Source organism: Echinops telfairi, unplaced genomic scaffold (genome assembly GCF_000313985.2).
Source record: "Echinops telfairi isolate 266 unplaced genomic scaffold, ASM31398v2 ScPeMD7_5;HRSCAF=22, whole genome shotgun sequence".
NCBI lineage: Eukaryota > Metazoa > Chordata > Mammalia > Afrosoricida > Tenrecidae > Echinops > Echinops telfairi.
Window position 1 is genome coordinate 28,137,782 of NW_022103901.1, and position 13,865 is coordinate 28,151,646.

Sequence of the window (13,865 nt, forward strand, 5' to 3'; positions counted from 1 at the left end):
GAGAGAGAGACAGAGACAGAGAGAGACGTTGAACTGGCAATTGTTTGGTTCTACACATTTTTGCCCCAGTATCTCAACGGTCACACAACAGAGACATTAATGGTAGGTGGAAGGGTTGTGTGAAATGTTAAATTTTCTCCCATATGCCTCTCTGTGTTTCCAAATTTACCTACAGTAGAGACGGGTTATGTAAGTATTAAAAGAAGTTTTAAACCCCAAAGAGTCGTCCTCGCCAATCACCATGGGAAGCATGCGTAGAGGGAGTGGGGTGGGGAGGGGGGGCACCTCAGAGGCCACAGGGAGGCCTTGTACCTGCACCATGCTGCTGATGACCATGGGGAGGATGTTCAGGGGAAACCGCAGGATGTTGAACAAGGCCAAGGAAACGAAGGCTTTCTGGGCGTCCAGGGCGTTGTTCTCGTTGACGGTCACGAACACAGCAAATGTAGACAGGGCCACCTGGAAGCACAACACCCACAAGGACACCTGCTCTGAAGCGTGCTTCCAGGCAGGGGCGGCCACTCCCCAGCCTAAGGCCTCGCTCGGCTCTCTGTCAGAGAGGATCTGGCAGCTGGATGAATGAAGGGCAAGCAGCCCAGAGCCCTGGCTGAGCCCACCACCTTGTCCTGGCCGGCACCACGCACAGTCGCATCTACCGCTGGGCCTCTGTTGCTGTCACTTCCTCTGCTAGCAACGGACGGGCACCTGGTTGCTCCCCTCCCCCTCCAGAGAGGCCTGCCCACTTCTGCCCCCAAAGACCCCACCATCGTGCCCCAGCCTTTAGCCCTGGTTTGTTTCTTCCGACTTCTAGCACTCGACATTGTAGCATCCGCGGTTTTAGGCATCAGTGTACTGAAGGTGTTCATTTGCTATCTGCCTCTGCCCGTTGGTGGGGCCTCGGCTCTGTACGTGGCTGTGCCCATGACACGCTGGGCACACAAGTCCTGGCGCATGAGGGAAGCTCCCCGGGTCCCAGCCGCTCGAATCTTCTCGCCTTTTCCGCTCTTCACCTGTTTTGTCAATAACAGCGTTTCTCAACCTGTGGGTCGCGACCCCTTTGGGGGTCACCTGCTTCATAACAATAGCAAAACGACATTGTTGAAGTAGCAACGAAAATAATTTTATGGTGGTGGTGGGGGGGTCATCACAACATGAGGAACTATATGAAAGGGTCGCCGCATTCAGAAGGTTGACCTATAACAAGATGGCTGGAGGAGTTCCATACAGATTAAATTAAACTTCATTCGCGGGAAATGGGGCAATTAAAAAGGAAGAGAAGGAAGAAGGAATGCATTAAGAGCCAACAGGGTCTCTGAGGCCACTCCCTGGTCCACAGACAAAGCCACCCTCGAGCCACGTCCTTGGGGCCTGCCAGGGTTGCCCACACTGGTGGCAGCGCTTAAGACACAGCACTGTCTTCCTGCGACCACTCCCTCCCTCGCCAGGAGAAAGGGCTTTGCCTGGCAAGGACAGGAAAGAGCCCTGGGGTAGGCGGGATTCCTACAGCCAAACAGGTGCTAGGCCTGGCTGCCTTGCCCCTGCCCTCCCTGCTGGGAAGAGGGCAGTGTCAGGTGTCGCCAAGGGGAGTCAACAACAGGGCCCTTTGGGATCATCGGGCGATCACATGCCACCTGGAAAACCCCAGCCCCGACAGGTGCACAGACGTTTGTTCACGGCTCGCATTTGGCCCCGTGCTCCCTTGAAGGCCCGTATGAGAACCAGCCCTCAGCCCCACCCCGACCACCTTGCTGCATTCAGGGCAGACTGACTGGAAGTCAGGAGGGTTGGGCTTGGAGCCATGCTGGGTGGGTGGCCCATTTCCTTCAAAGGCAAAAACTTAAAACAAAAATCTGAAGTCCTGCTGCCTATCAGCTGTGAGCCCGAGCAGGTCATCTCTTTGCGGTAAGTCTCCATTTTCCCACCTGTGAGATGGGAATCATGGAGCACGTCTGCACGGCGCTGAGTGAAAGGCGGCTCAGCACAGGGCCAGGGCACACGACAGTCACTTAGTGGAGCTGTCTGTCTTCTGAGTTCAAGACCTTTGGCTTGCTCTTCCAAAGAATTGATTAACCTGGTTCCAAGGGCCAGGGGCTGGGCCAGCAAAGCTGGCTCCTGTCCTGGCTCGGACAACCGGCACAGGGCACAGCTGTTTTCCAGGCTCCACAGCCAAGGGTGGAGAGGCCACTCACAACGTCACTGCTCTCAGCCACGCAGAATGTCCACGCATACAGTGGCTTTCCTTAAGCAAGCAGAAGAACGCCCTGGCCATCTTAGCCAAAGGTGCCTTCTACAGTAATAGTGTAATAATAAAAACAAACTCAAACTCAGAGTGACTCCCTGTGGGTTTCCAAGACGGTAAGTGTTTACAGGAGTAGAAAGCCCAATCTTTCTCCCATAGGGCTGCCGGTAGTTTCAAACTGCCAACCATGAGGATCGCAGCCCAATGTGTAACCACTACACCGTCAGGTATAGGATCCATCAAGGAAAAGGAACAAAGCACTGGTACTGGCTGCACCACGCAAGCCCCGCAAAGACATCATGTCAGTGAAAGAAACCAGACACAGGCGCCCACATGGTCCATCATTCATTTACATGCGTGACTCGGAATGGGCAGATGCAGAGGCAGGATGCAGATTCGGGGTTGCTTTCGGCAATCCTAAGACTCGTGGTTTAGGGGAAATACGCCAACAGGAGATTTCAGAAAAGTGTGGGGTCATGCAGGGTTGTCCCAAAGACGTCCACGTTGGGGGGGTTGGGAGACCGAGGTTTGTCACTTCCTTGTGAGGGGACAAGACCACGGGTCTGCACAGTCCTTCCCTCATAATGAAGAAATGTCCTGCTCAAAGGGCCAATACTGCCTCCTCCCAGAAACTCGGCATTATAAACCACGCCCCCCGCCGCTCCCCCCAAAAGATCTCGACTCACGTAGACATCTATTAGTTCTGCGTGTCCACCGTCCATGCCCCGAATTGGGGTAACGCCCTAATTTTTCTGTGGGGAACGGACCCTCCCTGAATCTCAGTCTATGAGTTCCAACAAAAGCATGCTGATAGGACCCAGGACTGGCCAAGAGCAGCATCTCAGCTCCCTGGTCCCAGCCACGGAGGCTGACCACCACAAAGGAGACCCGGGAACTCCCAGGGGGAAGGACATGCTGCCCAAGGAAACGGGTGGACTAGGAGGAGGGAAGGCTGGAATTTGCTAGCAGGCACCTTGCCATCACACAGTGAGCTGATGGGGGGCGGGGAACCCACCATTAGAATTCACAGCAAAGAGAAAGGGACGAGGTGATTCCTGACATCATGGTTGAAGCACCTGGATCCAGCCATGCCTGAAACCCCAGAAATGCTTAAAACCAATGTTTTCCTAGACACTTCTTCCTGGGACTCCACACATCTTACGTGTGGTGTTGAAAACAGCAGCGAAGGTTGCATGGAGAGCCCTAGTGGCACTGTGGGTGACGTGCTGGGCTGCTAACCAGAAGGTTGGTAGTTCAAACCCACCAGCCAGCCAGTCCGTAAGGGAAAGATGCGGCTGTCGGCTTCAGTAGAGATTTCCACCTTACAGAGCCATTCTACTCAGGGTTGCTGTAACATTTTACAGAGCCGGCTTGGTAGCCAGGGTTTGGGAAGGTGGCACATTGTGAATGGAATTAATGCCACCGAACTGTGCACCTAAAAACAGCTAAAACGGTGTATTCTGTCCTAACGACTGTGCCACATTCAAACAACCGTCTTCGCTACTACAGTCCATTTGAGTTAGGTTTCGGTCTCTTGCACAAGAGTTCCTGACCAGTGCTTGTGCTAGTTACGTAATCTGGTGTCAATTTGGGACTTGACAGGATTATGAGTGAAAGGGTGGAGTCTAGCATGTCAATCACTGTATAGCCAATGAGGCCTCTGTGTGGGCATGGCCTTCCCCTCAGGATTTTGGGAATTCCTGTATTTCCTACATTCTCTCTCTCTCTCGACTCACTCCCTGAGAGACCCTCTACTGATAAGACACATGGAACTACGTTAGAGCCTCGCAGCCAGAGAAGCCACGTGGAGACCCCTGCCAGCGCTGAGATGCTTACACGGCCACTGGATCCACAAGACTTCCCACCCACTGGTCTGTGATCTTCCTGCAGTCAGCATCACTGCATGTGCTTGTGAGTCGGAAGAGGACTTTGTAGATTAGTATCGGACACATGGCCCAGTTATTGGGGTTATGCACTTAATCTGGACCGGGATGGGATGTTCTCTTAATGTTCAATTGCTCTTGTATATAAAGTACTTTGTTATACACATGAGGTCTAGGAATTTGTTTCTCTAGTCTACCAAGACTACCTCTTATTTATTCACTCGTTCCCTCTTGCAAAGTCCCCAAATTCTAAGGGGTCCAAATGTCATAAAGACACAGGACCTTACCATCAGGCCAGTGGACAACTGCACAGCAGGTCATTGCCTTGTGGAATGACAATCAGCCTCACAAGGGGTGCTATGAGGCGAGCAGAAGACAAGAAGTTCCCGCAAGATCCAAAGTGCCGGGTGATCCTGGCTTAAGGAAGGAAGTGTATTAAGTGGGCATGATAAATGCCAGGCGCTGCGTTCCAGAAAAACGGCCCGGTCAATCCCGCACTCAGCATCCTCTCCCTTCCCTGGCCTCCGGGCTTCTGCTTTCCATCAACACCTACCTCTGCGTAAACATCTCATCATCCTCAAGGTGCAGGAATCTGCCCGTGGAAAGAACGTGCAAACACTTTCCACGAGAACTGAAGGCCACATACTTTATCCTAATGTAGACTGAAGTGTAGGACGCTCCGGCAGGGCCAAGGTCTCTGGCTGACACTAGGGCACATCTGTCTCATGTCAAACAGCTCAACAAACTCCATCTCTGGAGATCTATCACCACCCGCCCCTCTGCGCCTTCTCCTTCCAGGCCCCCTGGAGCAGTACATTTGGAGGTCAAGGAAAACCAGCCCTGCTCTGGGCAAGGAGCCAGAACATGTACCTCCAGTGGTACATGGAGGGCCGGCTCAACCAAATGACCACCGGAGTGTCTGAGATCAAAAGAAAACAGCGATGGGAGGCCTCCTTACTTCTCCTTAGCCTCTGTCTTAGAATACCACAGCTCACACATAAAACCTTACCACCTACCCGCCTTGGGCCACAGATTTTGTATCGTACCCTGTATCGTAACACAATGCAGATGTACGGTGTGATATGCTGGCCCTTGCGTGAACGCAGAGTAAGTGCGGTACACAAGTGTAATTACACTGATGACAAGCATTCACTGTTCGATGGTTGTCAGGTACCACCGAGTGGATTCTGACTCAGTCACCGAACGACAGCAGCCTGAGACGCTGCTCGGAGCTGCACCAGCCTCGAGCCACGGCTGTGGTGAAGACCATGGTTGCAGCGCGCGTATCAATCCATCTTCTGGGGCGTCTTCCTCTTCCACCGACTCTCTATGATGCCCTTCTCCAGGGACTGGTTCCTCCTGAGGCCATGGCCAAAGCCTGGGCGACGAAGTAAGTCCTCCCTCCAGAGCATTCTTTCTGTCCTTCCTCCGAGGCGGATTTGTCCGTTCCGCTGCCAGTCCGTGTTACTTGGACTATTCTTTGCCCACACCGTAATTTCCAAGGCATCGATCCTTCTTTGATCTTCCTTAGGCATGGTCCACATGGATGAGGTGACCGAAAACACCATGGCTTGGCTTTTTAATACTTTCAAGAGGTCTTGACAGCAAATTTTCCCAACGCAATGCATCCTTTGATTTTTTTCACTGCTGCTTCCATGAGCACTGATTGTGGATCCAAGAGAAACAAGACCCTCGACAGCTTCAATCTTGTCTCCATTTAGCATGATGTTGCTTCTTGGTCCCCTTAGGCGGATTTCTGTCTTAAGGTCAGGTGTCACCCACACTGAAGTCTTTGACCTTCATCAGTATGTCCTTCAAGACCTCGGCACTTCCAATAAGCAGTTGTCTAATGCACACATCCCAGGTGATAGCAAGGTTGGTTAATTACACATCTCGGGTTGCTAGTGTGTCTTTCTCTGATCGGATACTGTGCTCTTCAAAGAGTCCAGGCGCACAGTGTCCCCTTGTTCTGTCCAAAGGACGCCTCGGCACCATTCCGTTTCCTCATGAGCACAGCTAAGTGCTCTGGAATCCCCATCTTCGCAATGTCAGTGGATCATGTGTGGTGCTCCGCAGGTTGAATGCCTTCATATAACTGACAAGACACAGGTAAACATCTTTCTGGTATTCTCTGCTTTCAGCCAGGATCTACCTGACATCAGCAATGGTGACCCCTCATTCCCTTCTGAATCCAGCTTGGATGTCTGCAGTTTCTTACAGATTTACTGCTGCAATAAACTATTTAACCATATGATTTATTTATTGGAATAGACCCATGGAGAACAGGGAAAAGCACAGCCCCGACTTACTTCCCCGTACAATGATCTATTCCAATAAACTAGTCATACGGCTGAATAATATCCACATTCGGGGGATCATTTTTCTTTGGAATGGGTACAAATGTGGGTTTCTTCCAGTCAGCTGGCCAAGTAGCTTCCACATTTGCTGGCATGGATGAGTAAGTGCTTCCAGAGCTGCATCCATTTGGGGGAACATTTTCAACGGTTATTCCATCAACTCCCGAGCCTTGTTTCTCATCAATGTCTCCAGTGCAGCTTGGACTTCTTCCATCAGTGCCACTGGTTCTTGATCATATGCCACCTCCTGACACGGGTGCCTGTTGACCTGCTCCTTTTGGTACAGTGACTGCGACCCCTTCCATCTCCTTTGATGCAGCCCGCATGGTTCAATGTATTTGTTTACCTGTAGATTCCTTTAACACTGCAACTTGAGGCTTGAATCTTTTCTTCAGCTCTTTCAGCTGGAGATGCACTAAGCATGCTCCTCCATTCTAGTTTCCTAACTCCAAGTCTTTGTACATTTCATGACAGCATTTTAGTTTGTGTTCTTGAGCCACCTTTGTGAAGTATTCTGGGAATACAGCTGACAGACAGGTAGCGAGATGGGAATACAGGCTCTGAACGTTCCAGAGAAACTTGTATGGGGAAGGAGGTCGGGGCTGTGCTTCTCACTGTCCTCCGTGGGCCCTCAACTGGAGTAATTTGGACCCCTGAGGGACTTTTGGCACTGTTTCGAGACATTTTGTGGCATAAGCAGTTTGCAACTGACAACTAAGCAAAGGGCTGGTGGTTCAAACCTACGGTCATCTGCTGTCCCTGAGAAGACGGCCAAGAAAGCCCCCTGGAGCCTCAGCTGTTCTCTGGAACACGGCTGGAACCAACTCACTGGCAACGGGCTTGTCTTGGTTTGGGTTTGGGCTACTCACTGGCAATGTGCTTGCATTGTGGTTGTCACAATTTGCGGGTGAGCGGGGTGGGGAGTGCTGCCAACACCTAGTGGGTAGAAGTCAGGGGTGCTGCTCCAAAACATATTACATTACACAGCACAGCTCCACCCGCCCACCCAGCACAAAAGGATCCATCCTCAATGGGCAATGGTGCCAGGGCCGGAGATCATCTTAATGATTTTGACTATGTGAATGTAGCCTTTAAAAAAAATGTCCTCACACAAAATAAAGAAAACGCTTTAACAGCGACAGCTCACATGCCATGCCAACTTTGCAGCTTATGGATAAATAATAAAGATGAGCATCCTGTACAAATAACCTCCTGATTTTCCAGAGGAGCCCTGGCGCCCAATGGTTAAGCACTCAGCTGCCAACCGAAAGGCTGGAGGTTCCAACTCACCCAGCAGCACCGAGGAAGAGAGGCCTGGCGGCTGCTCCTGGCAGGAGGACAGCTAAGGGCACCGGTGGGGTGGTCCCCCTCTGTCACACGGGGTCCCATTGCCTTGATGGCAACAGGACTGGTTTCGTTTGGGGGGAGAGCCGGGGAGACTCGGCGGGGTGGGGGTGGGATAGATGCTGCAGTGTAACTGCAGCCCCAGTTGGGGGGGCCACTGAGCTGGCAGGATCTCGGGGCACACAGCATCCCAGAACTGTACAGATGTCATTTACGGGGCCAACTGCAGTCAAATAACCCGAATGTGATTCAAGGAGCAGGGCCTCCCTGACCAACTGGGGAGGGCTGCTGTGGGGAAGGGCGGGCGGGACCAACAGTGACATCCCATGGCCCTCCCGCTGCACATAAGAGAGCCTGGAGCCAGCCAGGTAAAGGGACTGCCTCAGGGTGAAACACTGAACGGGGGCAGACGGCAATTCTTTCGAAGAATCCGGGGCAGAAGAGTGAATCACAGGACAGCATCTCTACTTCCCACTGAATTGGACTTGAGTCATGGAGGGTAGATGAGCCCCTGATATACAGAATCTTTAAACCTGACACCCAAAACAACTTCTGAAGCTGTGCCCCCAACCAGAGCTTAGCTTAATTTGTAAAGGAAACAGTCTGCCTTGGGCATGATGCCCCTTGAAGAGGAACCCTGCTGAGATCGAAGAGGCCAGAGCAAAGGGATGACTGGATTGGCACCACCGAGGGCGGTGAGTTTACGTTCGTGGGGGAAGAGCAACTCACAGATGGAAGGTGAGCGTGGTTTTACGGCTCAAAGGATGCAGCCGGTGTCCTTGGGTCCCACGTGTAGAACCTGTTCAAAGGATGATGGTGTGCCGTGGATTCTCTCGGCAGCAACCAAAGCCCACAGGACATGTTTAAAGCCCCAAACAGAAGCCGTCCTCCAGGCAGGGAGCTTGCTCTCCTGGACACTCTAGTCAGCACAGGTTCTGGCCCCGGGAGACCGCAGGCGGAGGCTGACCGAAGCCGGTGTCAGAAGGGAAGCACGCTCCGCACAAGTTGTTCAGAAGGCGGGGGCTCTGAGGCATTCGAGTGCCACACGTTTAGCAGGCTAATAAGAAAGGAGTGGATTTACACAAAGGTGTGCTGCTCGTCCGCCATCTTTTTCCAGAAGAATTGATATTTGCCAGTGTGACTAAGGAGTGATACTCTTGATTGGCACGACATGAAAACCAAACAAATGAATGACCTCAGTTAATCACTTAAAGACAGAAAGCCAAAAAGCAAACACAAGGGTGATCCAAAGTCCCCCTCAATGGTTTTTATCTGTTATCACACGTGCTGAAAAGGTGTCTGTGGTCCATCTTTACATGGTCCACTGCTTGGGGCCAGCTTTGTAAAAGGAGCTGCACAGGGATAAACCCACTACCGCTGAGTCACACCAACCTGCTGGGCAGGGCAGAGCAGAACGGCCTTGGCAGGTCACTCTGGATGGCACAGAAAACCTGATTGCTTCCCTGAAGGGCTGCTGGGGGGTTCCCACCTACACCTTGCAGTTACCAGCCTCGGGCGTAACCCCCTCGTCACCAGGGCTGCTTGCAGTGGGCTAACTCACTCACTGCCATGAGTCAGTGCTGACTCACCATGACCTAAGGACAGGGTAGGCTACCTGTGGGTTTCCACAACTGCAACTCTTTACAGGAGGAGGAGGAGGAGGAGCAGGCCCTACTGGTTTCAACTTTTGTGCTTGCAGTTAGCAGCCTGACTCGTAACCAGGGCTCCTCTTGTGCACTGGAATAGACCCTTTACAATTGCCTGGGACTGGGTACTGGTGTGTACTCTGCAGCGAAGATCACAAAGGCAACACGAGGACCAACTTAAGTGGGCTGCAAAAGTAAACTACATCCCTGCCCTGTATTGCCGGCACCGATGCGTCGTCACAATGCCGACCTTAATGCGTGAACCCAACGTAAGAGAGGACACCCGCCTCGTATGGCTCCATGGAAACCTATCGGGAATATTTTAGAACGTCCACATTTGCATCGGGATCGGAGGAAGACTCGGGCAGATGACACGACCTGGCTTGCTGAAAGCCAGGAGGAACTCGGGATCCTTGCTGGTGAAGATCACACATCGCAGCCTTCGGTGTGGATGGCAACTTAATGTAAAGACAACCATTGGACCAATAGGCAACATCGGGATAATGAACGAAAGCAGCAGCTATCGAGGATTTCCTCGTGCTTGGATCCACAAGCAACACTCACGGAAGCAGCCGTCAAGAGATCAAATGAGGCATTACATTGGGCAAATCTGCTGCACAAGATCTCTGTCAAGTGTTGAAGAGAAAGGGTGTCACCTTGCTGACTGAGGTGCACCGGACCCAAACCATGGTATTTTCCATTGCCTCGTGTGCGTGTGAACTTGAAAAAAGAAGTGATGCACTTGAACTGTGGTGCTGTGAAGAACACCGCAGGCACTGCCACAAGAACAGACAGGTCTTCTAAGATGTGTGGCTACGATGCTCCTCAGAGGAGCATCTCATGTGCTTTGGACAGGTTCTCAGGAGAGACCAGACTCTGGAGAAGGACATCATGTTTGGCAAAGTAGGAAAAAACCTACTGCCATCAAGTGCGATTCCAACTCACAACGAGCCTGTAAGAGAGGGTCAAACTGCCCCTGTGGGGTTTCAAAACTGTAACTCGTTAAGGGAACGGCAAGCCTCATCGTTCTCCCAAGGTAAAGTCAAGGGGTCAGCATGAACGAGGAAGACCCTCAACAAGATGGATTGAAACAGAGGCTGTCGCAATGGGCTCAAACGTGTAACCATTGTGAGGGTGGTGCAGCACCGGGCGGTGTTTCTCGCTGTTGTGCGTGGGGCCATCGCCACCATCAGAACCAGCTCAACTCAGCGGCACCGAACCACCACCACCACGCCCGTGTTTTTCCTGAAAAGATACAGGCAGACCATCCGCGTGAAGGAGGGGCTGGAGTGCGCAAGGGGGAGACCGTGTTCTCGTTTTAGAACTCTCTCTGTGGCTTTTTCAAAGCACAGACAATACATATTTGTGGAGCGCACAATCGGCATTGTTGTAGCACCACGGATACAACGAACGGAAAAGCCTCGCTCTGCTGGAGCCGACAGCCTGAGAGGGAGAAACAGACCGTGAACACAATGAGTCCGTGTGCTCGGCAAAATTCCACTCAAAAGGCAGTTCATGGGTCACTGCCGCCGAGCGGCACTTAGTGTCCAGTTGGCACAGCATAGAGAGGCAGTGCCAGGAAGCAGATGAAGGATGGCATCACGCTCACCATGGAGTTCTGCTGACACCTTTTTCTTTGCAAGAAGACTTCTCCAAGAAGGAAGTAGACAGTACTGGTTTACCCTGTGGTGCAAAACCCAACCTCACAGGAGACTCAGTATACCAGTTCCCAAACTGGCTACTTTGGGCATTCCTGCACTAGAGGGTTTCAAGAACTCTGAACAGCCGCTTTGTTACGAAGGTGCTTTCCATAATAAACATTAAAAAAAGGAAGTGGTCTGACTGAGCTGGTGAACTCCTAAAGATATCGAACCGCGAACACCAAAGGAAACGACACAGGCTAGGATCAACGCAGCTTCACTCACCAGGAAAGGTGTGCAGACCCAGGTGAAGGTCCCCACGGCTCCCAGGTAAGCAGACTTCTTCAGGACCTTCAGCTCCTCCTGCCTTATGCCCAACACCTTCTCCTTGAAAGCCAGCTCCCAGGCGTACAGCTTTAAAACCTTGATGCCGTTGAGAATTTCATTCATCAGCTTAATCCGGTTGTCTTTGCTCTTCATGTGCGCCACCTTGGAAGAGATGGGACAGCCAGTGAACACTGTGTCGTCCGGTAAGGGTAAGGGGAGCCGCGCCTAGCCACTTGCTTCTGATCCTGGAGCCAGGTGTCTCCGCGCCCACAGGGTAGTATCACATGACAGCAGCCTCTACCAAGAGGGGGTCATCCCAAGGGTGGGAAAACTGACTCTTGATCAGGAAGGAGTCCAAGACGGTGCAGAGGTCTAGCTGCTAAGCTGCCATCTGAATGACCAGAGGTCTGTGCTCGTTCCCAGGCATCGCAGAAGAAAGGCCTGACGGTGCATGCCTGTGAAGACCAGGCACGCACACCAAGATGGCACCGTTCTCTGACCCGCAGGGTTGGCACGATCTGGCATCAACCCCATGGCGACTGGTATCTAGGAGGGTGCTTCAAAAGTTCATGGGAAAACGGAATAAAAACATCATGGGATTTTTCAAACTTTTTGAAGCCTCCCTCTTTACCCAGAGACCTCTCCAAAACCCAAACCCATCTCAGCTGAGTCAGTTCTGACTCGTAATGACCCTGGAGGACCCCGCCCGTAGGACATCCATGGTTCTGTTATTGCTATGGAGGCAGGTGGCTACGCCTTTCTCCCTCGAATCCTCTGGTGGTTTCAAACCTCCCACTTTGGGGTTAGCAGCCGAGCCCTTTGACCACTGTGCTGCCCCGGGGCTCCTGAGACCACTCTTTGAATCAGGGTGAGGTAGTTTACTGTGCCAAACTGGCCAATAAACACATGTGGGTGAATTGAAGGGCGGAGGGATAAATGGCTCGGTGAACCTCGCCTTGAATTCTTGGGTCTCTTGCTTTCTGAGAGTGGGACCAGGGTGCAGCTGCTTTAGCAAGTTCCCTGCTTCAGCTTGCAAGGCTGACTTTCTGCAAGACATCCCTAAGGAGAAGCCGCATGGACCTACCCCAATGCAGCCCTGGGCACTGGAGCAGCCGCGGGGAGACCCCTGCCAGCGCTGAGATGCGTACACGTTCATTGACTCGGCTTTCCTCCTGCAGTCGACATCATAGTGTGTGTTTTGTGAGATGGAGGAGGACTTCATGGGTTGGTGTCGGACATATGGGTTAATGTTGGACTTGTGGGCTTGGGCAGCACTGGGTTGGGATGTTTTTTGGATGTGCACTTAACCTTTAGATAAAACTCTCTTGTATACGTAACAGTTTCTGTGGATTTGTTTCTCTAAAGTATGCAGACTAACACACAGGGTGAGTGAGATGTAGACTGCTGAGCCCAGGAATACACAGCAAGACAGACTTTCAGTGTCAAGAAAGGAAGTGGCACAGGACTTGTTCTGCTCATTCAGGCACAGGGAAGAGGTTGGGATTTTATTCTCCATTTTCTAAGTTTCCTGCTCGATCCTCACCCAGAATGTGGCTGTTCAAGTGTCCAGGTACTGAGATATTTCCAGGCCAACTGACACTGGGGCTAGTGATACGTGACCATGCTGTGTAAATATTCTTAAGGTCACCCAGCATTCTCCATCCCCCCGGGCCCGGCTCCAAGCGTCTTACAACAAGCCTATTGTTAAGGGCACAGATAGGAACCAGCGCACAGTACACCTTGGAAGCCAGCCAAGGAAGCGTTTCAGAGGCAGGCCACTCAGGGAAACTTACACCTTCCGTGTCAGCCTCTCCACCATCCTCCCCGATGCAGCCCTGTCTCCCACCCTCCTGGAACTCGGCACCCCTGCGGTTCCATCAGAGCTGTTGCGGGCTTTCATGTGACACTGCCCAGCCCACCACCAGTGCCCATCCACCCGGGAATGGAGAAATAAGCACTGTCGCCTCTGCGGTGCCCCGCCAGGCTCCAGTGCCAAAGAACGAAGGCAGAATGTGGCGTGACACAGAACAGTCCCCACCGCGTGGTGTGAGATGACAAAATTATGCTGCAGGACAGGCCCGCCTGTATGAAAACACACGGTACCAATGCCACACACGCACAGACGCGCACCCCAGACCGAGCTCTGCGTTCATCGGATCCACATACGAGCGTGTGAACATTCTAGAAGAGCCAGCTTCCAGGTGTCCACAGAGACAACAAAGGCTATTTAGTCTATAGGCATGCACTCTATTATGGACTTAAAAAAATTTAATATTCAAACAGCCTTGAAAAACTACGAGGCAAGCACAGTGTCCAGCAGAAAGGTCAGAGTATTAACCGGCGAAAGCAACAGACGAGTTATTTTTACACAGCTCTTGAAAACCTTCATACACGTGTACATGCGGGCTTCAAAAAGGTCGTGGGAAAGT

The 13,865-nt window shown here is 52.1% G+C and overlaps 1 protein-coding gene across 1 annotated transcript in view; it reads right to left on the minus strand.

Annotated features, from left to right (window-relative positions):
• The window catches only part of ABCC1 (ATP binding cassette subfamily C member 1), a 123,232-nt gene that overhangs the window by 44,934 nt on the left and 64,433 nt on the right, over positions 1 to 13,865 (minus strand). Inside the window, exons 12-13 of the mRNA XM_004706096.2 lie at positions 11,395 to 11,598; positions 313 to 459 (exon numbers count right to left, since the gene is read on the minus strand). Coding sequence (XP_004706153.1) covers positions 313 to 459; positions 11,395 to 11,598 — 351 coding nt within the window. The remainder of the gene's footprint in view (positions 1 to 312; positions 460 to 11,394; positions 11,599 to 13,865) is intronic.